This window comes from Amblyomma maculatum, chromosome 6 (assembly GCF_055883805.1).
Source record: "Amblyomma maculatum isolate TAMU_Amacu chromosome 6, ASM5588380v1, whole genome shotgun sequence".
Classification (NCBI taxonomy): domain Eukaryota; kingdom Metazoa; phylum Arthropoda; class Arachnida; order Ixodida; family Ixodidae; genus Amblyomma; species Amblyomma maculatum.
The window spans coordinates 167,760,871-167,788,674 of NC_139349.1; the positions used below are offsets into that span (position 1 = coordinate 167,760,871).

Sequence of the window (27,804 nt, forward strand, 5' to 3'; positions counted from 1 at the left end):
TACTATTTACATCCTCCAGTTTGATGAACAGTGCCGGAAACTGCAGAGGCTATTCGGTGTAATACGACTGAACAAGCTTTTGGCCTTGTCTTCATGCCTCCTTATTTCTAGTGCGCCTTTTTTCTCAGCTGACTTATTTCTCAATAGTCACTTCTTTTTTCTTACTAAATGCTTTACGGTGAAAGCTCAACTAACCGAAACCCGATTGAAAGAAAATATCCCAATTATCCCTGAGACGCCCATAAAATATATTGATTTGACTAACTCCAAATAAAAAAACTAAGTGCCTGATATGTACCAATTTAAGGAATGTTTTTCAAAAACTTAAGCTGAAAAAGTGCTACCTTTGGCCTGTTTTATAAAGACTGCACAAAATTATATTGATTGCAAGCGAACGGTAAAATTGCGGAGCACCTACGGTTCGCTCAACCGAATCGCGCCTTACGAAATAAAATTTCTAATTTCTACATCAATTTACCTTATAGCAAGTGCAGTGGTGGATGCATTTTGCCTTCCGCATAAGTTTGCGGGAAAAAGGAAGGGGACCAAATACGTGCTGGACACACTTCACCTTAACAGGAATCCAAAGTTTGCTGGCTACGTTTTACGGAGGTAAATTTTTAGCCGGCTTGGACTCTTCTTGTTGAGCATATATTTTATAGGTTCATCAGTGTTGCCAGGATTTGTGAGTCCGGCTAGGGTGGCCCACTGTCATTGTCGAGAAATAAATTCTTTAACGAGTAAAACAATGCTTGTTGACGTAGAGGGAGAAAAACGTGTTTGTGTGCAAAATTTAGGTGGTGTAAAGTAATCAGTTAACTAGAGCCATAAAAGGCAATTCGACTTAAAAATAGCCAAATACGTCGATGTAGTGTGCAGGCATCAAAACAATCACGAAGGTCCAAACTGGGCAAAATACGTCAAATTTGTGCACAAAACCTGCGACACTGTAGCAGAGCTTTAATATCGGGTCTCGTCATTGTGCTACAACGACGAAAACCTTTAAGAATAAAAGAAAAACGGATTAAAAGAGAAAAAGAGTTAGGAGAGTAAAAAAAGACAAATGATCATCACAATTGAAAACACTAATCGCAATATAAAAATAGAAAAAAAAACAAGAAGAAAGAGAAAGAGAAAAAGAAGCTAGAATGAAAAAAGAAGCAAATGAGAGCAAAGAGTTTCAGAAGTCTTTCGTTTTACCCCAATTAGAAGACATCTAACTACCTCCAATGAATTATTTCACTGTTTCACACGCAATAGCGATGTGGATTATTATCGCGGGCCGCTATTTCAGTATCTGCCCATTTACAATTCGCCAAAATGATGCCGCAGCGGCTTTCTGAGGTAGCTACACTATGCGAATAAATTATTGAATTTGGCTATCGAGAAGTACATCACTCAATTTAGCAAAATTCCCGATTTAACTAAGTAGTTCGTGGCTTTCCCCAGCTTCGTTAAGTCGAGCTTTAACTGTATCCAGTTCAATTATATCTCCTTTGTTGCAGTAAGTCATGTGGGGAAGGGAACAGTCCCCCTTATATTTTCTATTCCTTGGTTCGTTCTTGCCTTGCTTTTTGCTTACATTGAAATGTGGTGTTTGAATACCAGTGAGTTCTTTGGTACTGCAAGAGGTTCATCTTAATTCTCCTTTAATCGCATACGGTGCCAAAGAACAGGTTCTATTTCTGTGTGTTCCTCCTGTGATTTCAAGTAGGCTTAATCTTGCATATAATGGGCAGCAACGAAAACAGACGCAAGGCAAAGCAGGCACACACCGCACATCGCTGGAGTTTCAACTGATTTATTACGCTGAAGAAAATCAAATTTTAAAAGAATGCTCTACGCAAACAGCCTACACGCAACGCACTCCGCACACCACATGATCAAAAGACATTTATGATGAAAGCAACTTGCACCCCTTTCTGGTGATAATCTAGACCAGACAGAGACCTGAATCTAAACTTGTGCTTTTTTTTTTTGTCCAGTTTATTTGCAGTTCAAAGATTGCTGCACTTCACGCCGAAACAACTATGCTGAAATATGTATCGGTCATTTTTCCATCTTTCAAACTTATATTCAAGTCATTCCAATATCAATGGGTTGTTGTTTTTTTTTATTTTTGAAATCTTGGGCAGATCGAAGCTTACAATTTTGTTCAAAGTCAGCCGTATGAAGAAACGAATCCGACTTTTGATATTCTTTTTAGTTATAGACAATAAGCCGCGAACTATTTAAATCTTTATTTGTTCTTTTCCGACTGCCACTTGGGTGTGGCTTTATCAGGGTGGTTTTAGCGCTCGGATCGATTCTGTATACCATGTTTGTTCAGGCCCGTTGTCGCAAGACGAGGCTTTATAAGCTTTTTTATCGCGCAAGATGCGTCTGGACGTATCTCGAATATTCTAGCCAATCACGTGTGTTTCTACATTGTTCCGGTCATGCTAGTGTCCTAATGCGGCTTTATCTAGATCTCGCACCGCCGCCTTCAAAGTCAGTACTAACAAGTAAAACTTGCGTTCTTTGTTCGAAGACAGCCAAGCACGATTGTTGCTATCGCCGCCGCCGAATCACTTAGTTCTTTTTCGGGCGAAAGTCAGCCCAATAAAGTGTTTCTTTAGTGCACTCCCAGACTCCTCATTTGCGTCATCGGCTTGTCACCACCAAGTGACATCTGGTGGAAGTGCTCGATCCCGACAGCGTGACATACTCCCGACGATGGCACCCGTTGAACAGAAACCGCCTTTGCTGTCCGTCCAGTCCCGTGAGCCTCCCTGCTTCCAAGGACGACCTGATGAGCACGCGGAAGACAGGCTCAACCTGTTTGATCGCGTGTAAACTTACAATGCCTGGACTAAGGAAACGAAGTTAAGGCGAGTCTACTTTGGTTTTCAAGATTATGCCCGAATTTGGTTCGAAAATCGGGAGACTTTATTGACATCTACCAGAGAGTTGGTGATAGCCTTTGCATATGTCATCTGAAAAGAAAAAATCCCAGGCCCACTTTCTTTACCAAATTCAACTCCCTAAAGAGTCTGTCCTTCATTGCGTTGAAGAAATGAAGCGCCTATTTCACCGCGCAGATCCTAAATTGAGTGCGGAAAAGAAATTGATTTTTTTGATGCGAGGCGTCAAAGAATTTCTTTTCGCTTGCCTCGTCAGAAATCCAACCCAAACCGTGGCCGTATTCGAACGATAACCATCCTCAGTAAAGCAAACCTCAGACGCCCGGACCCGACCAGTACAACTGGCCTCTTCAAGTATTCTCTGCAAACAACTGCAATGTTGCAGCAACAAGCGGGGGTAGCTGCAGTGATATTGTCCGTTAGATAATTTGATAAGAGCTGTGCCGAATCCTCCTATCGCCATCGCACCCGCAGGTTGTGTTGCTAGCGGACGAGTAAGTCCAACAAGCCTTGGGCGTTCCTCAAGCGACAGCTACGACGGCACCAGCACAAGAAGCAACAGCGATGAACTATGCTGCTGCATTACGTCGCCCTTCGCCCGACGCTGCTTGCCAAGCCCTCGACGCTAGCGTACTGTTCCTGAAAGCCACCCCTTGTCCCCTTGCCGTTAAGCATATCAACGATTTCTTAGCCTTAGGAAGTGCGACGCCTGGAGGACTGCGAACAGCAGGCCATATGCTTCCACTGCGGTGAGGCTGGCCACATTCTACGCCACTTGGCGTACCGACGAATCGGTCTCCACGGATATGCACTCGATGCCCCACAACACCGTCAAGGTGAGCGACCTCAAGGAATGGAGAACTGTCTTAGTAGTGGTGAGCTTGCGCCACCAAGCCGTCGGTTCAGGTGCCCTTCACCGTACATGGCCCACTTTGCGTCGCCCCGCCGCAACTACACTGACTGTGTGCGAGGAAGGTACCCAAGTCTCCGTAGGGGAAATTAAAGGTAGCAACCTGTGGAAGTGAGGTTGCTCTACGGCGAACTAATGAAGATGCTCCGCCGCCGACGACAGGTAACGCAGACGCCGCTATGACGCCGATACTCCTTATGAAGATGCCCTCTACGCACTAAGACTTCAATGTGACACCGCTGCTACACACGACGTCAACATCCTTGACGACACGACCAAGCACCAAGCTGATACGCCGCCCAGCGAAGCGAGGACGTTGTGCCTCGGCCTCGACCTTATAACAAGACGAAGCAGGGATCGAACACAAACGCCCATGTGCAAATCGAGGACGAGAACAAGCGATTTTGAAGTTCCTGTCGATGGTCGCACAATCACTGCCCTAGTAGACATCGGAGCTGACTATTCAGTCATCAGTGGACCGTTTGCCTCCCAGCTCAGGAAAGTAACGACCATTTGGGATGGGCCACTGATTCGCATCGCTGGTGGTAACCTCATTACTCCGTTGGGGCGATGCGCTGGAAGAGTAACCGTAAATGGGCGTACTTGCTCTACGAGCTTCATGCTTCTACAGCAGTGTTCGTGCGACGTGATTTTTGGCATGGACTTCATAAATGAACATAGAGTTATCATATGCTTCATATCATCAAACTCTCGTCAGAGAATGCCATACGTGCTACGAAAACGTCAACGCAACACTTCCCTCTAAACGTTCTCGAGAATTGACCGTACCACCTCGATCAATCACCGTAGTTTGCGTCGGTAGCGCAGAGATCGACACCGCTAAAAGCCTCATCGAAGAAAACACCCGGTTGCTCTTTAAATGAGGTCTGCGCATCGCAAGAGGCATCGCCAACTTCCGGAGAGGACAAGCTCAGGTGTTGGTAACAAACTTCATAGAATACCAGCATCTCAGAAAGGACACGACTATCGCTTTTCTCTACGAACTAGCGGACATAAGGAATGTATTCGCCCTCCCCAAACAATCCCTGGAAGATGCACTTGGTCAAGCTCGTCAGCGTACTATCGACATCAACCCGGCATTACCCCACAGCAGAAAAGACCAGATTTGCTGCCTTCTTCGAAACTAGACCAAGTGCTTCTCGTCAGCATCGAGGGTGCGATAAACCCTACTTGCCAAGCGCCGTATTTAATGGACGAACACACCCGACCGCTGAGCCGATGCCCCTGCCGTGTATCGACATAAGAACGCCAAGCCATCCGCGAGCAAGTTGAGTACATGCTTCGTGATGACGTCATCCAGCCGTCGAAGAACCCCTGGGCGGCACCAGTTGTGTTGGCGAAGAAGACGGGACACCTCGTTTCTGAGTCGATTTTCGCCGCCCGCACAGTATACCGGAGAAGGACGTGTACCCTCTCCAGCGCATCGACGACACATTTGACCTGCTCTGCAACGCAGGGTACTTCTCATCGATGGACTTAAAGAGCGGCTGCTGGCAATGAGAGGTCGATGAAAGAGATCGCGAGAAGACCGCGTTCATCGCTCCGGACGGCCTCTTCGAGTTCAAGGTAATGCCATTCGGCATCTGCTCCGTATTCGCGACGTTCCATTTAGTAATAGATGCCGCACAGGCTGGCTTGAAGTGGTATATTGGTCTGGTGTACTTGACGTTTCTGGTTTCTCTTCGACCTTTGAAGACCACCTGCAAAGGCTTAGCACAGTGCTCGACGCAATCAAGTCATCAGGGTTAACGCTCAAAGCGGAAAAGCACCACTTTACTAGTTGTTCCTGGGCCATATCGTAAGCGTGGACGGTGTTCGTCCCGACCCAAACAAAACAGCAGCGATTGCGCAGTTTCCACAGACCGGAAACAAGAAAGCTTAGCGCTGATTTCTCGGACTATGTCCGCATTACCGACGATTCTTCAATAACTTCATGCCTCGCCGAACCTTTCACGCTGCTTACAATGGCAGACGCTCTATTTCAGTGGAAAGCATCGCACGCAGAATCCTTCGAGGAACTGAAGCGCCGATAACAGTCCGCACCTGTTCCCCGTCATTTTGATGAAAACGCTGAGAAAAATTCATACCGACGGAAGCAGCATAGGTATAGGCACCGTTCTCGTCCAGTGGAATGCCGGAGTAGAAAAAGTTGTCGCGTATGCTAGCAAGTCCCTTTCAAAAACTGACACCGATTATTCATAGACCGAGAAGGAATGCCTCGCGATCATATGGGCTACGTCAAAGTTCCGTCTGTACCTATACGGACGACTATTAAAGATAGTAAGCGATCACCATGCGCTCTACTGGCTCGCCTGTTTGAAATACCCTTTCGGCCACTTTGCATGATGGAGCTTACGCCGACAAAAATTCGACATCATTGTGGTGTACAAGTCTGGTTGCAAGCATTCTGACGCAGACTGCTTGTCACGGGCCCTTGTTGACGCGCCTCCGCAAGAGGACGACGACGACGCTTTCGTGGAACTGGTAAGCATGGCAGTTTTGCAGAGTAGCAGGGCTCGGACCCTCTGTTGAGATCTGGTGCATTACCCAGAAGGCAAGACGACTTCTGCTCCTATGGTCTTCAGGCGTCAGCTGTCGTCCTTCACATTGCACAACGTTGTCCTTGTGAAGAAAAACTTCGCACTCAACTGGACCGCACACCACCTTGTCGATCGTGCCTAAAGAACGCGAAAAGAAAATTTTGCAGGCTTTTCACGATGAGCCACATCAGAATATCTCGGGATGGCACTCACGTTGCATCGAGTGCAAGTTAAATATTATTGGCCGCGGTTGCCTGCAGACATTGCGCATTACGTGAAGACGTGCCGCGAGTGCCAGCAACGTAAGACGATTCGATCAGACCTGCTGGGCTACTGATCGCAAAACCAGCCCAGACCAAGCCATTTCAAAAATTGGAATGGATGTCCTCGGCACTTTCCCAACTTATCAACGTGTAACAAGTGGGTCAAAGCAAAAGCACTGCCTAATGATACCGCAGGAGAAGTCGCCAAGTTTTTTGTCGAGCGCGTTCTTCTGTGACACGGCGCTAGGAAGTGCTTATCATGGACAGGGGAACAGCATTTACGAAGAAGCTCACTCTAGCCATGAGTAAAGACAGACCAGCCATCGAAGGACGACCGCCTGCTACCCATAGATGAACGGACAAACGGAACGTCTGAATAAAACTATTGCGGACATGCTCGTCATGTGCGTCGACGCCGAACACAAGACCTGGGACACTAGCCTTCCGCACGGAATCTCCGCGTATAACACGGCCGTCCAGGAGACAAGAGCAACCTCATTCAAGCTTGTGTAAGGCAGGGCGCCCACGACAACGCTCTATGCAATGCTGCCGCACGTTACAGAAGACAACCTCGACATCGCCGCCTACATTCTACGTGCAGAGGAAGCCCGAAGACTCGCCGTATGCCCATTCTTCACCATCCTCAGCCTAACTATACCCACTGCAGGGCGAAGGCCTCTCCCACATTCCGCCAATTAACCCGGTCTTGTGCGAGCTGCATCCACTTGACCGCTGCGAACTTCTTAACCTCATCCGCCCACCTAATTTTCTGCCGCCCCCTGCTACGATTTCCTTCCCTTGAAATCCAGTTTGTTGCCCTAAGCGACCATCGGTTATAATTTCTTCGCGCTACATGTCCTGCATATGCCCATTTCTTCTTGATTTCTATTAGAATAGCAGTGACTTGAGTTATTTCTTTGATCCACTCGGCACGTTTCCTGTCTCTTAACATTATCCCTACCATTTTTCTTTCCATAGCCATCTGCGGGGTCAACTTAAGTAAACCTTTTTTGTTAGCTTCCACATTTCAGCCCCATAGGTAAGTACACGTAAGATGAAACTGTTGTATACTTTCCTCTTGAGGAATACCGGTAAGCTGCTAGTCATAATCTGGGAGTGCTTACAAAATTCGCTCCATCCCAGTCATTCTCCTTGTTATTACCCTTTGATGGTCCGGAGCTGCGGTTACTACCTGTCATAGATATATTCGCCTACTACTTCCAATGCTTCGCTACCTAACGTAAACTGCTGTTCCTTCCCGAGGCTGTTGAACATTACCTTAGCCTTCTGCATATTGATTTTCAAGCCTACCTTTCAATGTTTCCTGTCTAGGTCATCAATTATTCTTTGCGGTTCATCTCCTGAGTTACATAGCAAGGCAATGCCATCAGCAAATTGCAGATTACTGAGGTATTCTCCATCTACCATTATCCCTAACTGCTTCCATTTCAAGTCTCTGAATACTTCTAAGCAAAGTGTCAATAGTACTGGGGAGATTGTGTTTCCTTGCGTAACACCTTTCTTTAAAGGAATTTTGTTACGTTCTTTATGCAGAGCTGTGGTTGCTGTGCACCATATATATATATATATATATATATATATATATATATATATATATATATATATATATATATTGTCACCAACGCACGTAGCAAACAGAACAACCAAGCTGCCCTTTTTTTATACAAACGAAGCTCGAGACAGACAAGGACGACGCTCAGCCACGCGCCAAGACATTCGGCCACTTTGTGGCGCTAGAAGATGGTCAGTGGCGTGGCACTGCTCCCCTTCCAAGAGGCATCGACCCGATGCCGCAAACGTAGGGGAACAATAGAAAAGCGGGGCAAGTTATACGGGAGTCTCTGGCTCTAGTTTGGACCCTAAAATGTTTCGACGATTGTACTAAGGCTTCATTATGTCGACGTGAACTATTTCAGACTTCGGATGCCGAGAGGAGCGGACAGCGCCTTGTGGTAGCACCTCGTAGTTCACCGCGCTGAGCCTACGGAGCACCTCGTAAGGTCCAAAGTAACGGCGCGGAAGCTTTTCAGAGCGCCCTCGCAACCCCATTGGGCTCCAAACCCAGACTTGATCGCCGGATGTGTAAGTCACCTCTCGATGTCGCAGGTTGTAGCGCTGGGCGTCGTGTACTTGTTGGTGCCGAATTCGCTGTCAAGCACGTTGGCGTGCGGCTTCTGCGTCACGAATAAATTGGTTAGCCCCCACGACAGTGGAGGGAGCAGAATCCGGAAGAAGCATGGCATCCAGCATAGTCAAAGGTTCGCGTCCATGGACCAAATGAAATGGAGTGAAGCGTGTAGTTTCCTGGAGCGCAGTGTTGCATAAGAAGGTGATGTACGGCAGAATTCGGTTTCAGTTCCCATGATTGTCGTCTACATACATAGAAATCATGTCTGCAATTGTCTTGTTAAGCCGCTCAGTTAGTCCATTAGTTTGAGGATGATAGGCAGTTGTCTGGCGGTGGGTGGTGCCACTGAGTCGAAGGACCTCGCTCGTGAGTGCCGACGTAAACGAGGTTCCCTTGTCAGTTAAGACGACTGTTGGGGCGCCGTGACGGAGTACAATGTTGTGAACGAAGAAATGCGCAACTTCCTCTGCGGCACCACGGGGAATGACCTTGATCTCACAGGAGCGGCTGAGGTAGTCAGTGGCAACCGCTATATACCTGTTACCCATGGAGGACTTCGGGAATGGGCCCAGTAAGTCCATGCCGACCTGTTGAAATGGGAATTTCGGAGGATTGATAGGCTGCAGAGGGCCAGCTGGTTTAATGGGCAGTGTCTTCCACCGGTGGCACTCACGGCAGGTACGGACGTAGCGGTGCACAACGGCAGCTTGCCTGGGTCAGTAGTACTTTCGGCGTATCCGTGCCAATGTGCGAGAAAAACCGAGATGGCCGGAAGAAAGGTCGTCATGGCTCGCACGAACTTCGTCATGAAGCGTGGTTGGTATTTCTACCAGATAAACAGTTTCTGTTGAACCGTAGTTCTTCTTTTAGAGGACACCATCGCGCAAGCAAAATGGCGACAGTCCGCGCCTGAAGAGCTGAGGAGGAGATGACACGGTTCCTTCGAGCTATTCGATGAGGGGCAAAAGTTCAGAATCGGCCAGCTGCTTTCGGGCTAAGGTGGACGACGTGATAATACCGAGGAAAGCGGTATCGTCGTCGCAGCCGTCCGTGTGGCAGGGAATAGGGGCGCGGGACAGACAGTCAGCATCACTGTGTTTCTTGCCGGACTTGTGCGCGATAGTAACGTCAAATTCTTGCAACCGAAGGCTCCATCGAGCAAGCCGACCCGATGGATCTTTCAAGTTTGCCAGCCAACACAGTGAGTGATGGTCGCTCACGACACGAAACGGGCGACTGTACAAGTACGGACGAAATTTCATGACTGCCCACACAACAGCGAGGCACTCCTTTTCCGTAGTTGAATAATTAACTTCAGAACGGGACAAAGTGCGAATGACGTAAGCAATGACGCGTTCTGCACCGTCCTGCCACTGAACAAGGACCGCACCGAGGCCAACGTTACTGGCATCCGTGTGCAGTTCCGTGTCGGCCTCTTCGGCGACGTGGCCAAGTATAGGTGTACATTGGAGACAGGATTTGAGTTCCGTGAAGGCTCTTTCCTGGTCGGGGCCCCAAACGAACGGTTCGGCGTCTTTTGTCAGGCTCGGAGATCTTGGAGAAATTGTGAACAAAGCGACGATAGTACGCGCAGAGGCCGATAAATCGACGCAAGCTTCGTTTATCTTCTGGTTCGGGGAATGAAGCGACAGCGGGCGTCTTTTCTGGGTCTGGGCTAACACCTCGAGCGCTGACATTGTGGATGACAACTTTCAGCCCATTAAAAGCGAAGTGGCATTTTTCAGGTTTTAGAGAGAGACCACCATATCGGATCTCCTCGAAAACAGCCCGCAAACGTTTCAGGTGCTCGTCGAACGTGTCCGAGAAAATTACAACGTCGTCGAGATATACGAGGCATGACTGCCACTTCAGGCCAGATAGTACGGTGTCCATCATTCGTTGAAATGTGGCAGGGGCCGAGCACGGGCCAAACGGGAGCACTTTAAACTCATACAAACCGTCCGGCGTAATAAAAGCGGTCTTCTCACGGTCTCGCTCGTCAACCTCTATTTGCCAATATCCTCTGCGGAGGACAAGTGACGAAAAGTAAGTGGCATGGCGAAGGCGATCGAGGGAGTGATCCATGCGCGGCAGGGGGTACACATCTTTTTTCGTGACGCTGTTGAGGCGTCTATAATCCACGCAGAACCTCAAGCTTTCATCCTTCTTCGCGACAAGGGCAACAGGCGAAGCCCACGGGCTCGTCGACGGTTGGATAACGTCGTCCTGGAGCATTTCTGTTACTTGGCGGCGGATGGCGTCACGTTCTTTTGAAGACATCCGGTAAGGACGCTGACATAATGTACGTTGGTCGTCGGCAACTATAATTCGGTGCTTCGTTAATGGCGTTTGTCGGACCTTAGAGGTTGATGCAAAACAATCGCGGAACGAATTGACAAGATTCTCTAAGAAGCGTTTCTGATTGGGCAAGAGGTGTGGGTTCACATCGGTCTGAATGGCTGTAGACGTCGCATTGTCGAGGTCTGACGTGTTGGATAAAGCGTACTGGCCTGTACATTCTCCAAATCCTTCAAAATAAGCGACCGTCGTGTTCGCCGTCAAATGTTGGGGTTCACACGTGAAGTTTGTCACTAACACTTCGGCTTGCCCACGGACAAGTTCGACAAGGCCCCGATCTACACAAACTTGTCGAGTGAAAAGCAGCGAAATTTTAGCTTCGGCAATGCCACGCGTGCCGGTGCTGTAATTACATTCGACTGTGACGAACTTACTCGCCCTCGGAGGAATCGTTATGTGGTCGTCAGAGACGCGCAACATCGTTTTCCGGAAGTCCGTGTTGCTATCAACGGCTCGCTTGGTTGAAAACGAAACCGTGAGCTGCTCCCGAAGGTCTATAACAGCACCATACGCTTGCAGAAAATCCATGCCTAGAATCAGATCTTTACAGCAGTCTTTTAATGCGGCAAAGGTGCCAGTTAAAGTAAAACCGCAGATCTCTATGCGGCAAGTGCACATGCCAATCGGCGTCATGACATGGCCACCGGCAGTGCGCATCATTGGCCTAGACCAAGGCGTCAGAACCTTACTGAGTGTCGTTGCTAGCTCACTGCTCAAGACGGAAAAATCGGCGCCGGTATCCACAAGTACGGTCACATCCCAACTGTCGGCGGTTGCAAAAATTTCCCCGGAAACAATGCGTTCGCAGCACGTCGGTAAGTTCGTCGGATCGGGTCGTCGCCGCTCGGACCGTCGCGTCAAATCGTCGGTGGAGGCTGTTTAATTTGAGACGTAGCGGCGGCCTCACCCCCGGAGGTCACCGTGTTTAGTTTTCCCGGTGAGGGGACGCGCCTCTTAATTGCCCAGAGGAGGAGTATCGACTGAGCGACGCAGAACGCGTCGGGGATGACGATCGCGACTGCCGTTACGGTGACGTCGGGTGTATCTCATAATTAGCAGCCAGGTGTTCCTCAATCTCCTGTGGTCTTTCTCCATAGCGAAGTCGGGGCGCGTTCGGTGGAAATTATCTTAAGCCCATTCTCCGGTAACGGCAATTGCGCAGAATGTGGCCAGGCTCGCCGCAGTGATAATACAGCGGCCGTCTGTTGGGTGTGCGCCACAGGTGCGCCTTGCTGATGACGGGACACTGGTCTTGCTGCGGCTCGACGGGGCGCAGATCTTGTTGCTGCTCAACGGGGCGCTGGTAGCGAGGCGGTGGACCGGCAATGGGGCGGAATGAATGTGGCTCGGGGGCAGGTCGACCTAGGACATCACTATACGTCATAATACATGGCTCTGGTTGTGGTGCTGGTGGTGGCTGCACCGCTCGCCGGATTTCATCACGAATGACATCCCCGGTAGAATAATTCACTGCAGGTGGTGCATTCAAGTGGAGGTTCTGCAGGTCTTCGCGGACAATGCTCCTCACAAGCTCCCGCAATGCCTCGTTCCTAGCTGCTGGCACGGACGCGCAGTAGGGTGTGGCCGCTACGCTTCCCTGACGGCCGTATAGGTGCAGCGTTCCTGCAGTGAACGTTTCATGCTCGTAGCTTCTCTCGCGAAATCTGCGACACTTCTTGGAGGGTCACGAATGAGGCCAGCGAACAACTGTTCCTTCACCCCGCGCATGAGGTGCCGTACTTTCGTTGCCTCGGGCATGGTAGGGTCGGCCCGATTGAAAAGTCGCGTCATGTCCTCGACAAACATGGCCACGCTCTCATTTGACTGCTGAGACCTCGAACGGATTGCTATCTCTGCGTTTTCTTTGCGTGTACTCGAGCTGAACATTGTGAGAAACTCGCGGCGAAAGACGGCCCAGTTTGACAAAGGACGCTTCGTGGTTCTCAAATCACGTCTTGGCCGAGTCTTGCAGCGCGAAGTACACATTCATTAGCTTCCGCTCGTCGTCCCATTGGTTGAATGCGGCCACAGGGTCAAAAGTGGCCAACCAATCTTCGACATCCTGGAACCGGTCGCCGTGGAATGATGGCGGTGATCTAGGTGCGAGAAGGACGTACAGTGGGGCATTGCTGGAATGCTGACTTGTCTGGCTGCCCGTCGTAGATGTCGTGGCTCGCAGCGATGTGGTCAGTGGTTCAAACTCCGGTTGTAGGCCTCGGGCGCGACGGCTCGCTTTATGAACGGGAGTGGCGTCTGAGCGTCGATGGGCAGCGTCGCTGACGTCTTCGGGGGCAACGTACATGGGATCTTATCCTGCACAATCCACCAAATGTCACCAACACACGTAGCAAACAGAAGAACAAGCGAGCTGCCTTTTTTTTTAATCCAGCGAAGCTCGAGACAGACGAGTACGACGCTCAGCCACGCGCCAAGACATTCGGCCACTTGGTGGCGCTAGAAGATGGGCAGCGGTGTGGCATTATATATATATATATATATATATATATATATATATATATATATATATATATATATATATATATATATATATATATATATATATATATATCTTCCAGCACTTTCACTTACGGCTCTTCTAAACCCTGATTTCGCAATGCCTGTATGACCGAAGCGTGGCCTAGTGATTCGCTCAACAAACGGTTCAACTGCACTTGCTTCCGTCTCGAGGCGAGCCCTAGAACGATTAAAGTGCATACGTTTAGCGGTTTTTTCCAATAAGCCATATTCTAAACCCAGCTAACAAACAATGACTAAAGGCTCACTTCTTCAGTCTCTCGTCGCGAGTGAGCGACGAGGAACGCAACGCGGTTTGCGATAAGGCTAACTTACCTTTCTTAGCGCCTTCCACACTCCACTGCTTTTCTAGTCGACGCAGTTCCCGTTCTGTAGCTGGTACCTTTTCGTAGTCTCGTGGTCTCTTCATGGAGGCAGTTGTCATATCCATCGGGGACTCAGCAACGCTTCCTTCCCAACTGCCTTTCGCTGTTAGCTGATCTGACGACATAGCAGCCTTCTCCCCCTTTCCAGTCGTTTCTGCAGCGGGTTCGCTAACTTGCGTCTTCCCTCCGCCGGTGGTGTGCTCCGGCTGTTGGTCTTCAGGTCCCTCTCCGGATCCTGTAGGGGGCAGGGCTCCAGCGTTCTCCAGTTCCTCCTGGTCTATGATCAACTCGCTCCCGTCGTCTTGAGGGGGCACAATACCCGTGGCTACACGGGCATACGTGCGGACGCATCCCTCCCGGTCGTGCCCGAAGATATGACACGAACTACATCTCGGAGTGCGGCAATCACGTCGAATGTGGCCTGTCTTCTTACATCTTAAGTATACTGGTGGCCGTCCAGGCACCACCACTAACACAAGCCCTCCGTAAAACTTGTAGATGTGGGGCAAATCATCGATCGAAAGCCCCTCTTTGAGCACTATTTTTACTAGCCGAGATGTCGATTCGGCCTCTTCAAACCCCGGGCTGTTCCACTGCTCATAAGTGACTTCTTTCACATCTCCAAAGTCTTCGAACGCCCTCTGCACCTCTTCACTCGAAACGTAGAAAGGCACTCAGTGCACCTTGAAAACCAACTCACGCTTGTTCGGGTCGATGACCGCATAGTAGCGTCTCTTCACTTCCAGCGCGCCTTCTTTCAGCAGGCGTTCCTTCGCTTCCTCAGTCTTCATCTTCAGCATCCAGATATGAGACATTTGGAAGGGTCCTATGCCAGCCACGTAGGGTAGTACACCAGCCTTTTCCAACGGCTCACGAAAATCCTGTATGCGATAAGGCCGGCCGGCAATATCACAGTGAAGGAAAACCGTTGTCTTCATTGCTTCTCCCGAAGGAAACGTAGGCAGAACCATGCGATAGCCCAGTGGCGGGCGTCGTTCGCCGCATCCTCGGCCAGACAGGACCGATACCGAGGCACGCTCAGAGCTTGCCACCACACGTCCGTCTCCCACGGAAGCCGGAAGCCGGAAGCGGTGAGGGTGGTGGTCCGGTATGCACCAACGACACAAAAAGAACGGCGCGACTTTTTTGAGCAGTTGGTGCCTTTCCTTGAATGCAGTCGCGCGCTTATATTTTTGGGAGATTTCAACTGTGTTGTAGACTCTAAGGATCGTTCGAATAGAAATGTTGGAAAAGACCAAAGTGCCAAATTTCTGAAGTATGTCCTCAATGAGTGCAGCTTAGAGGACATATCAGTCCTGGTGAATGGTGAAAAACGTGTGCATTTCACACATTTTCAACGTAGTAGTCATGCGCGACTTGACAGAATATATGTGTCGCCAGAGTTTTCGCCTACCTGTGAACAGTATGAAGTGAAGCAAGTGTCATTTTTTGACCATTGCTTAGTTACGGTCACGCTGGGCGGAACGAAGCAGTGTAAATCAAAAATGAACTGGGACTTATGGAAAATAAACTCGAGGCTTACAGAAGACGAACTATTTTTAAGAAAAGTTAAGGAAAGCATTGATATTTTTTATGAGAGCGAAACAGGCTGTATTGAATCCTGGGAACGATTTAATCAGGAGGTTAAAATGAATGCAATTGAGCGCTCTTCCATTATTAAGTATGAGGAAAAGAAAGAAGAAAAGCAACTGCAAGAGCTCTTAAAATATTTAGGGCGTGCAGAAGAACGAATGCCGGGTATGTTCATGCATGATATAAAAGGCATCAAAGTTAGGCTAGAAGCTTTGGATGCCCAGAAGTACAGAGGCGATGCGATAAGAGCGCGCACGGAAAATGGCTCGGTGGCGAGACGTCAACAAAACGCGCCCTCGCTGATGAAAAGCGATATGCGCGCGCGAACGAGGTAACGGTTATTGAATACAAGGGGCAGAGGCATGATGAGCAAGACAGAATTACGAGCGCCTTCGTGGAACATTACCGTGAGCTGTTTTCGAGCAAAGCACCAAGTGAAGAAGGATTTAGAGATAACTTTTTACCTCTGAGGCAAAGAAGTTACTGAAGAGTTAGAGAACGAAATATGCGTGGAGGAAATAGAAAAGGCCACTGATGAATTGAATATCGGAAAGTCCCCGGGTTCAGATGGTTTGAGTGCGGCCTTTTACAAGAGCCTTAAAAGTGAGTTATCTATCATGCTCTATAGGCTTTTCAAGGAGTGCTTTGATATGGGTTATCTGCCGCCGTCATTTAGCAACGCGCATAGGGTCTTGGTTCCCAAGACTAATGAGCCAGCCATGCTTTTAAAAGTTACAAGCTATAGACCGATCACGTTAACAAATGTTGATTATAAAATTCTGATGAAGGTGTAAGCTAAGAGATTGCATACATTATAAAAGATATTGTTGGACCTCATCCAACATGTGGAATAAAGACCAGAAGCATATTTAATAATATTCATGTAGCGCGTAGTGTGTTCGAGTGCTGCGATGCTCTAAACAGGAGAGTGGCCATGGTTCAATTTGATTTCGAAAAAGCATTTGATCGTGTGTCTCATGGACTATTGTACTGCTTGTTGGAACATATTGGTGTTGGTGCCGTTGTATTGAAAGGAGTTAAAATGGCTTATGCATGTTGTTCTACACGACTTATGATTAATAAAGTGTTATCTGAACGAATTGATGTAAGAGCATCTGTGCGGCAGGGATGTCCACTGTCTCCTCTCCTCTTTGCTATATATTTGGAACCATTGTGTAGAATGGTAATTGCTAACAAATACATCCGTGGTTTTAAGCTGGGAGTATATGAAGTGAAAATATTGGCATACGCCGATGATGTAGCGCTTTTTGTAAAGATCGCGAAAGCGTTTCGGAAGCTTTGAAAGTAACACAAAGGTATTGCAGGCAGACTGGTAGTGCTGTTAATTTAAAGAAAAGTCTCGGAGTCTGGCACGGGGAATGGGAAGAGGAACCGGAAATGTTCTGTTGAGTAAGATGGGCTACAAAGCCCGGAGTTTATTTGGGAGCCCCATTGGACAGATACGGGGAAAACACGAATTACTGGAATGAAAAAACGGAAGAAATACGGGAAAGGACGAAAGGATGGATGGGACGTAACCTCTCTATTTTCGCCCGTGCGACTGTATGCAATACCTTTTTGGTGGCAAGAATAATGTATTTACTTCAAGTATTGTATTGTGCTCGAAGCAATATAAAAAGGTTCCATCGTGTATTTGCGGTCTTCATTTGGTCGTCCAACTGATAACGAATTAGCAGAGATAATCTCTTTCGGCGAGTTAAAGACAGAGGGTTGTCTCTAATGCATCTATATGTGCTGCAGATGGTTTTAAGGTTTTGTTTCCTACGTGACCAAAAAGATGCATTCCTGAGAACCTTTATGCAAATCATGCTATCCAGTGCAATTCCAGAGTTTATAGTCTCTTCATGCTCTGCACGCTTCCTGCGAGAAGTGGTGTGGTCGCTCAAGTTTTTGCGCGTAAGGTACTCTGTAGAGCATTTAGCGATGGTAACACCTAAGCGACTGTACAAGGATCTTATTTCACAATTGTTCCCAGCTTCATTGTACAGAACCTTATACCGTGAAGGCCCAGGGAAAGATGTGCTCAAACGAGTTAAAAACATAACTGTTGCACCGGGTGCAAAAACATTCTTTTTTAAATTGCATACAGGAACCCTCCCAGTCAAAACATGGATGGAAGAAAAGGGCCTTTTTGTACCTTGGGGCTCAAACTGTCTACTATGTAGGAAACCTGAAACAGTTGAGCACGTGTTCCTGGATTGTTGGGATGCTGGTGTTTTACTGGGATGTGTTACAAAGGACACTTAAAAAAGACCTGCCATTGACGCCACGTGCAATTCGGTACTTGACAACTATTAATGATGATTTTCAGTATGACCTCATCATGCTATTGGGCCTTCACAGTATTTGGAGGAGTACGATGGCTTATAGACACTGTGATGTCGATGTACGATCTGTATGTGATTATTTTGTTGAACAAGTGTATAAACTAAAAGAAATTTTGAAGCAGCAAGACGCTGCGGAGGAGGTCTTGAGTCTGATGGGTGAACTTATGGTAATGAAAGTCCATTAGACACGGTTGTCAGCCAAGGGACATGGCAACCACGATCTTTTACTGATGTATATGTACAGTACTCACGGATTGAAATAGGACACTCGGAGCGCGTGGCCGTCGCTGCATGCAAGGCAGTGTGGTAAACAACAGGCCGGCTTATTGGCGACCGGAAGGAGCAGTTCTGCTTTTTAGATGTTCTCCCCCTCGCGCTATACCACAATGCAGCACTTTGGCTCCATGAGCATCCACGGGCGGCGCTGCATGCAGAGAAGGCCACGCGCTCCGAGTGTCCTATTTCAATCCGTGAGTACTGTACCAATTCATGCAATAAAGAAAGAAAAAGAAGCGTGGCCTAGTGGTAGAGCATCCACCTCGCATTCTGGAGGTACCAGGTTCGATCCCTGGTGCCGCCGGGCACCCACCGGCTTTTCAATTGATACAAGCTATCCCCCAGCCTGGTTCGCGGCTCTTATAGGGTGAAATGCTTGAGAAAAGCGTTCAAGGAACAAACTGTTGCGCCGATGGGCCTGTGATTCGTTCCGCCGTCGGACAACTATAGGTCCGCCTCGCACGGCAGGAGCTCTTATGTGGCCCTTTTTGTTATCGCAAATTTAGACAGCCGGAAATCCGGGCTTGCCCAGGACTGCAGTGATTCTGTGAGAGGTGAACTTCATCAGTGGCAGTGATCCGTTACGTCTTTCGACACGCTGGTTTAGAGCGTTTCGCACTTGAACATTCAAGGCTTTTCTGAGTCTTCGCGTGAGCAGGACACGACTGATTTTCAGTTTTGAACCCCGTGAAACACGATAACTCGAACCACCTTTGCAGTCTGAAGTGTTCTAAACTATTTTTGTCCCAGAAGCAGCACAGCGGGGTCTGCAGAGTCTCTTTCAAGAGCACACCACTGTGAGAGCCGGGCGCCAGGCCAGGGAGCGCTTGTACCCATTTTTCAGTTCTGTTCAGTCGTTCAGTTTTGTCCGACTCTTTGTGACCCTATGGACCATATCACGCCGCGCTTTCCGGTCTCTCACTATCTTCCTAACATCACATAACTTCATCTGCAGCGCCTCGAGGACGCCATCTAACCATCGCGTTCGCTGCCTACCCCTTCTCCGGTGGGCCTCAACCTTTCCCAACATCAAATCTTTCTCCAGCGACTCCTCTCTTCTCATCAGATGACCAAAGTAGCTTAGCTTTAACTTTGCAATTTGACCCGCCAATGATCAGTCAGGGTTTATGGTCGACAATATCGACTGATTTGATCTTCTGGCCGTCCAAGGAACTCTCAAGAGTCTCCGCCAGCACCACAATTCAAACGCGTCAATTCTTCGTCGGTCAGCCTTCTTCACAGTCCAACTCTCGCATCCATACATCACAAGTGGAAAGACCATAGCACGAGTTATACGGATCTTGGTTGGCAGTGTAATATCTCTGCTCTTTACTAGGCGGTCACGGCTAGCCATGGCTCTCTTTCCCAGAAGCAGGCGTCTCCTAATTTCATACCTGCAGTGTCCTTCCGGGGTAATCTTGGAGCCCAAGAAGAGAAAATCTGTCACAGCTTCCACTTCTTGTCCCTGGATGCTCCAGGATTTGATAGGGCAAGACACCATGATCTTTGTCTTTTTAATGTTCAGTCTAAGCCCAAACGTCTCACTCTCTTTTTGTACGCGCATCAGAAGTCTCTTCAGTTCCACTTCCCTTTCTGCCATTAAAGTGGTATCATCCGCATACCTAAAGGTTGTTAATACATTTCCCAGTAATCTTCACTCCAGCTGAAGACTCGCCCAGACCTGCCTTCCTCATGATGCAATCAGCATATAGGTTAAATAGTCAGGGCGACAGTATGCAGCCTTGTCTCACTCCTTTCTCAATCAGAAACCAATCAGTAAGACCATGCCCAGTTCTGACTCTGGCCTCTTGCACTTCATACACGTTCCTGAGGAGACAGATGAGGTGAATTGGAACTCCCATCTCTTGGAGAGCTTGCCACAATCTGCTGTGATCTACGCAGTCAAACGCTTTCGCATTATCAATAAAGCAGAAGTAGATGGGTTTCTGGAGCTCTATTGCTTTTTCCATGATCCAGTGAAGGTTGGCAATCTGGTCTCTAGTTTCTCTGCCCTGGCGAAACCCAGCTTGCACATCCGGAAGCTCCCGATCCACATACTGCTGCAGCCTACCTTGGAGGATTTTCAACATCACCTTGCTAGCATGCGAAATAAGCGCAATGGTGCGGTAGTTGGAACAATCTTTGGCACTGCCTTTCTTTGAAATGGGGATGTAAACTGACCTCCTCTAATACTGTGGCCACTGCAGGGTTGTCCAAATTTGCTGACATAATATATACAGAAGGTAAACAGCGTCGTCATGGTTGTGGTTTTGAAGCAACTCAGCTAGAATGCCATCAATTCCGCTAACTTTGTTCTTAGCAAGGCTGGCTAAGGCCCATTCAACTTCACTCTTCAGGATGCCCGGCTCGAGATCAGTAATCACAACCATCTTATGCTGGGTTTGCACATCTGGGTCCTGGGTGGGTGGCCATACACAGCAGAGCTCACGACTTCATCAAGTTTCGCAAGCCCCTCCGCCACAACAAGGCAGTGATCCATGAAAGCATTTTTACCGGTGGGTCAAAATGCCCATTTTAAATCATCAACGAATTGACGGCCGACGTTACAATTTACGATGACGCGATGCTGAGTAGAAACCGAGAGATCAAGTCTGGGTTTAGATGCCGATTCGCCGGCGACGACTGAGAGAAAAGCTTTTACGCCGATACTTCGGCCAGCACAAGGTGCTTCGCCGACTAAGACAAATGAACACACGAAGCCGTTCCCCATGGCGCGACCGCATCACAGCGGCGCCGCGCGCACCCAGAAATTGTGAATGTTTTACTCCTTAAGCCATAACGGGTGCTAAAGGCTATCGATGTTTACTTCCCAATGTATATGTTAATTCATGTCTGTTTATTTTTAAACATCGAGGCGATGTTTATTTAAAGCGGGGTAACGCCGCGAGCTATTTAAATTTTTATTTCTTCTAGTTCGACTGCCACTGTCATGCGGCCATGTCATTGTGATTCTAGCGCGCGGATCGAGTCTGTATTCCGTGTTTGCTCATTTCATTCATGCTCGTTGTCTCAGGACGAGGCTTTATTATTTGCTTTGCGCGCAAGGTGCGTCAAGATGTTTCTCGAAGGTTTCAGCCGCTCGCGTGTGTTTCTACAATGTTCCAGGTCACGCTAGTCCCCTTATGAGGCTTTATCTAGAGCTTTCTTCGCCGCGTTTAAATTCAGTGCTGACAAGTGAAACCATTCTTTGTTCGACGACAGCCAAGCACAATTGCTGCTATCGCCACAGCCGAATCGTTTAGTTCTCTTTTGTGGGCACAAGTCAGAGCCATAAAGAGTTTCTTTAGTGCACTCCCAGACTCATTTGTGTCATCGGCCTTGTCACCACCACGTGAAAATATATGTTGGCTGTTGTGCTCTGTTACCATAAGGATTCTTCGAAAGCTCAAAGTTCATTGCATGTTTCGGTAAATCGAAAAGATGGAGATATCTTGAGTGCAGGGGTAGAAGATAAAGAAGATAAGGCAGCGCTAGCAGCGACTAACTGATGCCGCGCCGCCGCTAGCGAGTCAAGACAACATGACTGCGTAGAACACCGTCGCCGCCATGCAGAAAGAGGAGTAGGGGGTCCCTCCTCTTCCTGCATGGCGGCGAGGGTGCTCTCCGGTTGCCGATCAGCGGATCACGGAGCGTGCATCCCGTTCTCACTCGCTTCATTCGCTAGCGGCGTCAGGGGCATCAGCTAGTCACTGCTAAGTCTTCGTCGCGCAACGTTCCTATGGGTCCACGCGCTGCTTCCCGCAGCCTTCTGATAACTCAATTGCTTTGTTCTTTTCTCCAACCACAAAGCTTCTTTCATGACAGCCAAGAACTGTTAGTGGAGTGTTTCTTGATAGAATCCGTGTGAAAAATGAAAAACGTTGTCTGTAATTGTACATATGTGTCTTGCTCGAAATCTTTGCCTCAATCTATCGAAAAAGTGAAACAGCTGATAATCTGCGCCTAAATTTCGCATTAGGAAGTAACGTAACGGTGGGCAATTTGTTTTGTAGCAGATACTTGGTAGGATACGTCTCTAATTGGCTATGAAACATTTTATTTGGATTACATTTTTTTTCGACAACCAAGTATTAAGAAAAGAGATTCTCGTGCTGGAAGCTTAGTGACTGGAGTAAAAATCAACACAATGTGCACAAAAATGAAATCCAGTAAGAGGTATGAGATACCGTATGGTGTATACTACGTACCCACGATGGTAGCACACCGGCATTGGGTACATTTTGCCGAATACACAGCTGAAGCGTGGGTCTTATTAAAACCCTAAATTCTATCTTGGTTTAACATACTAGCAAGGGATTTTTTCTTTCCATACCTTACCCACACGAAAAATTCACTACCTACAGTAATCTCATCAACATTCTAAGACGATTATTGCATATGAATTCAAACAATAGGTCGGTGGTGCAGCTCCCGCGACTAACATTTTAGAATCATTATTGTATGGCGGTCTCACAGGTATGTACAATTCCGGAAATTGGAGAATACAAGGTTGTTGCTGCTGAGCTTACCCTAACAGAACTGACTCATATACCTACGGTACGAGAAGGGTCTATTGCTACCGTAGGGCCCATTTCAGTGAATTATTGAGCCAGCTGGAAATTGAATTTAAACAAAGTGCAGCTATATGAATTCAAGAAGATGTTACCAGCGTATGGGTGTTATTAAAAAAATTGCTGTTGCTATTAGTCGCAAAACACATCCTTTCCAGGTGTGTACCAGATAAGCCCAAAGCCAAAATATTGCGGAAAAAACTATAAAGTTATAAAGAATCCTAAGCAAAAAAACGCCTATGTAAAAACTACAAAAAGACGTCAAATAGAGACTCAGAACTTCGCTGGCGTCACTTGAACAGCGTCTACGCTGAAGTCGTATGCTTTCCTAAGTAGTGTTTTTCCGTGCTAGGAAAGACCGCAAGTCTTCCAAAAGCCTTCTGGAAGTACATAAGAAAATTATGTAAAGTAAATACAGAGGTTCCCAGCATTATTGGTAGCAAAATAGAATTAGTGCATATAAAAAGAAAATTAATCTCTTCAATGACTGCATTAAATCATTTTGTCATGCAAATATTTCTGATCCAGTGCTATGTACCAAAGTGAGCTATATTGAAACTGAAATGGCTCCCCTGAATTACAGTTCTGGGTCTCAGAAATTGCCAAACATCGCTAGTAAAAGGTAAGCCCACTGCTCCGGATTAAATATCTCCAAAAGTAATAACTGATGTTCCCAGATAGTGTCCCAATATTTACATACAATATTGTGTGAAACCCTTGAATCAGGGAGTGCTTTCAAGAGGATGGAAGCAAATCTTTTTTGTCCCGGTGCGTAAAGGCGGTTCTAACTCCTCTGTAGAACAATAGAGCCATATTGCTTTGTGCTGTGCTTCCTGTAAAGTACCCTGGACAGTAATTTAGCCAGTCACTTAGGAAACAGTATCTTTCCTCAGGATAAGCGTGGCTTTAGAAATGGTCTGTCATGCTTTACCCAGCTACTAGAAGTTTTCTGCCGTATAGGCACGGCGTCAGAAGACGAAGATGAAACAGAAGTCATATCCCCCGATTTTAGAAAGCATTCGACTATAGTCTAGTATGACCTTTTAAAATTAATATTTTAAAATCTGGTGATCGATCACAAATGTCTCAGGGTGCTTGAAGACTACCTTCATGAAAGGAAACAGTGTACGGGGATGAGTGGCAGTAAGTGCGAATACGTAGTATGACATCTGGAGTTCCTCCGAGATCTGTTCTAGGACCATTGTTCTTGAACTATATCAATGCAATCACAACAAACATATCTGCTCTATAGGGTTAATTGCCGACGATGTAGTTTTCGAACATTTACAGTAGTGTCAATACGGAAGCTTGACAGGAAGATTTAGACCGCATAGCCGCATGAATCCAGTCTTGGGAGCTACAGTTGAATACTGAAAATTATTATGTAACAGTGTCGAGAAAAAATGTTAATATGTTTTGTTCGTACGATATTCGGAATAACACACTAGAAAAAGGCTAAAATAAAATATTCGGTGTTACTCTCAGCAATGATCTCGCATTCACTCAACACGTTTGTAGGAAAATAAATAAAACAACGTTAATTCTAAACTTGTAAACTGGACACTTCATAATGCTCACCATAAATTAAAAAAAAACAGCTCATCGGGCGTCGCTAAGGGCACACTTGGAGTACAATAACCTCGACTGAATATCCAGCAACGCTAATTAATCCACAATATGGAACATGTAATAAATCGAGCTGTCAGTTTCATATCGAAACAATACTCAACAGACGCTAGCGTCACTAATAAGGAAAATACGGTTGAACTATATTTGTTGGTAGAATGGCAAAAAAAAATAAACGAGCTGTAGCTGATATGTACTCTATATAATATAATGTGGCAACACTTTAGAGGCAAAAATATATTCGCTGCCCTCCGCCCCCCTCACGACCTGTCGTCTACACTGAAATTAAGGTTCGCGAGAATAAGTGGGACTAATTAGTTGAATTCTACTTCCTTCTAAAATCGGTAACTGAAAGGAATGTGCTTCCAGCGCATGTGGCTGGTGCCAGAGGCGGCAGTTTTGTTTTCTTACTGAGCGATATCTACGTAGTTCCATTGTACTCGTTTGTTTCTGTTTCTGTTCACAACACCTGCGTGCACCTTTTGTTCTGTATAAACTGATGCTATCTGTGAAGCGTACTCCACGATTGTAATGCCTTGGCGCTGGAAGGTGCATTATAATAAATAAAACATAAATAAATATATAGAATATTATTTTCTTCGCTTCTTTGCAGTTTAGTTTATTCTGTTCACTTTCCGTATTAGTGCTATATCTTTCAGCTGATTTTGTGTGGATTCCAATTTTACCATACTGTTTCTTGACGACATTCCGCCAAACGTAATTTAGCCCATAAGCATTTAGAAAGCTCAATCTGGAGAGCATGCTTCGAATATTTGTTTAATGAGCACTTTCTAAGGGGACTGTCGCGGAAGGTGTGGTGGTGATCATTGTCCAGTAGCTAAGCAAATCTTCTGCGAAATGAAGACTTGTGCAGTTAATGCTACCAAAGCCATTTTTTATTTCTAATACTACCTTGTTTTGAATCCTCCTTGAATTGGATCTTAGCTATCTTTTGGTTCAAAAAATCTATCTGCGTTTCCCTTATAAGGGTCGCATTGTGCATACGAGTCTAATGTGGTGTTCAGTCGACGACCTAAAACATTTTCACCCACGTTGTTATATATGCAAGTGAAATCCTGAAAAACAATCCAGCCTACACTCGGGGACACTTTTTCTTGGCAATGGAGCGAAAGCTACGGAGCCAAAACGCACCATCTTCCTACGCAGCTGAATATAGTCCCTAGTTACATAACCAGTTTTTGCAAAAACAAATTGAAATCATAGCGCCAGTTATTTACGTTACATTTTTGTCATGAAACCGATTTTCTGAAATGCAGTTGTTATGCCTAAAACACTTTTCTTGGTTCCATCAGGTTTTCTCGTCTGATGTCTGTCGCAGGTTTTCGAGATGCCTCGACTTTGCAGACAAGATGGCGACAGGCGCCTGTTCGGGTCGTTCTGGTTCCTCCACTCCGCAAGGGTTTTCACCAGACAAGATTCGAGTGAAGTTCAAAAGACGCTGGCTTTCGAAGCAAACGAAGGAAATGATATGCAATGTCTATGCAGGCGTGAGGAGTAGTGACCCTGGACTAACGACCGCTTGCGCGTACCGTAAAGTAAGCGATCTGACCGGAGTGAGTAAGCGTACCGTCGCCCGCATAAAAAAAGAAGCTTTGTACAGCGTTCTGCAATCGCCAAAACGAAAGCGGCTGAGGTGGACGCCCGGAAGCTTTTCCAAGAAAACTGGGAAGACGCGACTGCAGCGATATGACTCATTTAGTGTCGGTGCTTTGCGGCGAAAAGTTCGTAAGTATTTTTTACGGAACGAACTGCCGACTGCTGCAAAGATCCAGAACGACGTCATAAATGACCCGGACATGGGCATACCGAACGTGTGTGTGCGTACAATGCGGAGGATTCTAAATAACATTGGATTTGCTTTTCAAAAGCGCAAGCGGAACTCAGCGCTACTTGAAAGAGATGATATCATCACGTGGCAGCGAAAGTATATACGAACCATTCGGGAGATGCGGAAACAGCACCGGTACGTACGAATTCTTTCGTGTATATAAAAAAAATGTGACTGTTTGGATCAGCTCACCTTTTAATCGTGTTAAATGTGCTTGCTGTGCGCATACAGATATCACGTTGACCCCCTTTTCCCAGCGGCGGCGCCTCCTCCATCCCTCAGTCGCCAACATGAGAGCTGTGCATGCAACTTATAGCTAAGAGTTTCCTGCGTCGAAATTCGAGGGGTGCATGAATACATTACTCGTCATCATGGTAATATGTACGTACTTCTGGGCTACAGCTTATGTGAGATTATAATTTTGTTTTGCAGTACCATCTACTACATTGATGAGACGTGGGTGAATGCTGGCCACACGAAAGATAAGGTTTGGACGGACACGACCGTGAATTCACGAGATGAAGCATTCCGGCAGGGCTTGACTACTGGTCTTCACGCACCAAGCGGCAAAGGTGGCCGGGTCATCATTGTGCATGCTGGAAGCGAAGGAGGATTTGTCGAGGGAGCGCTCCTCATTTTTCGTGCAACCAAAGGAGCTGCTGATTACCACTCAGAAATGGATGGCACCCGATTTGAGAAGTGGTTTACTCAGCAACTTCTGCCCAATATTCTACCCAACAGCGTAATCGTGATAGACAATGCTTCTTATACCAGCGTCCAACTGGAAAAAGTGCCGTCGACAAGCAGCCGAAAAGCGGATATTCAGTCTTGGCTTACGGAAAAAAACATACCGTTTTCAAATGACCAGTTGAAGATGGAACTCCTGGATTTAGTTAAGCAACACAAGCACAGGTTTTCGGGAAGCCGCATTGATCATTTGGCCAAGTGCGCTGGCCACGAAGTAGTACGGTTGCCCCCGTATCACTGTGAGCTAAATCCAATCGAACTGGTGTGGAGCCAGGTGAAAGGCTACGTCGCTTCAAGTAACACCGCGTTCACTTTGGCCGCTGTGGAGGAACTGGCACACAATGGTGTGTCCCGTGTATCCCGGGAAAATTGGTCGCGATCCTGTGCGCATGTGACAAAGCTGGAGGAGGAGGCATGGAAACTGGATGGTGCCATCGACAGCCAACTGGACAGCCTAATAATTGCTCTGCACTCAGATTCCTGCTCATCTAGCGAAGACAGCGACATAAGTGGCGTGGAAGAATTGGAATGAGGGCAGCAGTACTGCTGAAAATTGTTGGTCGTTCACAGCTGCTGCTTTATATGGTTTAGATCGCGACGTTTTAACTTCCCGAAGTAACCTAGGCTACGAGGGACGCCGCAGTGAAGGGCACCTGATGTATTTCAACCACTTGGGACTAACGTGCACCGACATCGCACAGCACACGGACGTTTTCGTGTTACCCTTGATATATATACTGCCGCCAAGCC

The 27,804-nt window shown here is 47.2% G+C and overlaps 1 protein-coding gene and 1 pseudogene across 1 annotated transcript; one reads left to right on the top strand and one right to left on the bottom strand.

Moving 5' to 3' along the window:
- Positions 1-6,258: 6,258 nt before the first annotated feature.
- Positions 6,259-22,501, bottom strand: LOC146187358 (uncharacterized; annotated as a pseudogene).
- Positions 22,502-26,269: 3,768 nt separating this feature from the next.
- LOC146187359 (uncharacterized) lies at positions 26,270-27,586 on the top strand. The gene is made up of 2 exons (XM_084608195.1): positions 26,270-26,442; positions 26,740-27,586. The coding sequence occupies exons 1-2, from the start codon at positions 26,276-26,278 to the stop codon at positions 27,584-27,586; spliced, it is 1,014 nt and encodes a 337-aa protein (XP_084464321.1). The 5' UTR covers positions 26,270-26,275.
- Positions 27,587-27,804: the final 218 nt, after the last annotated feature.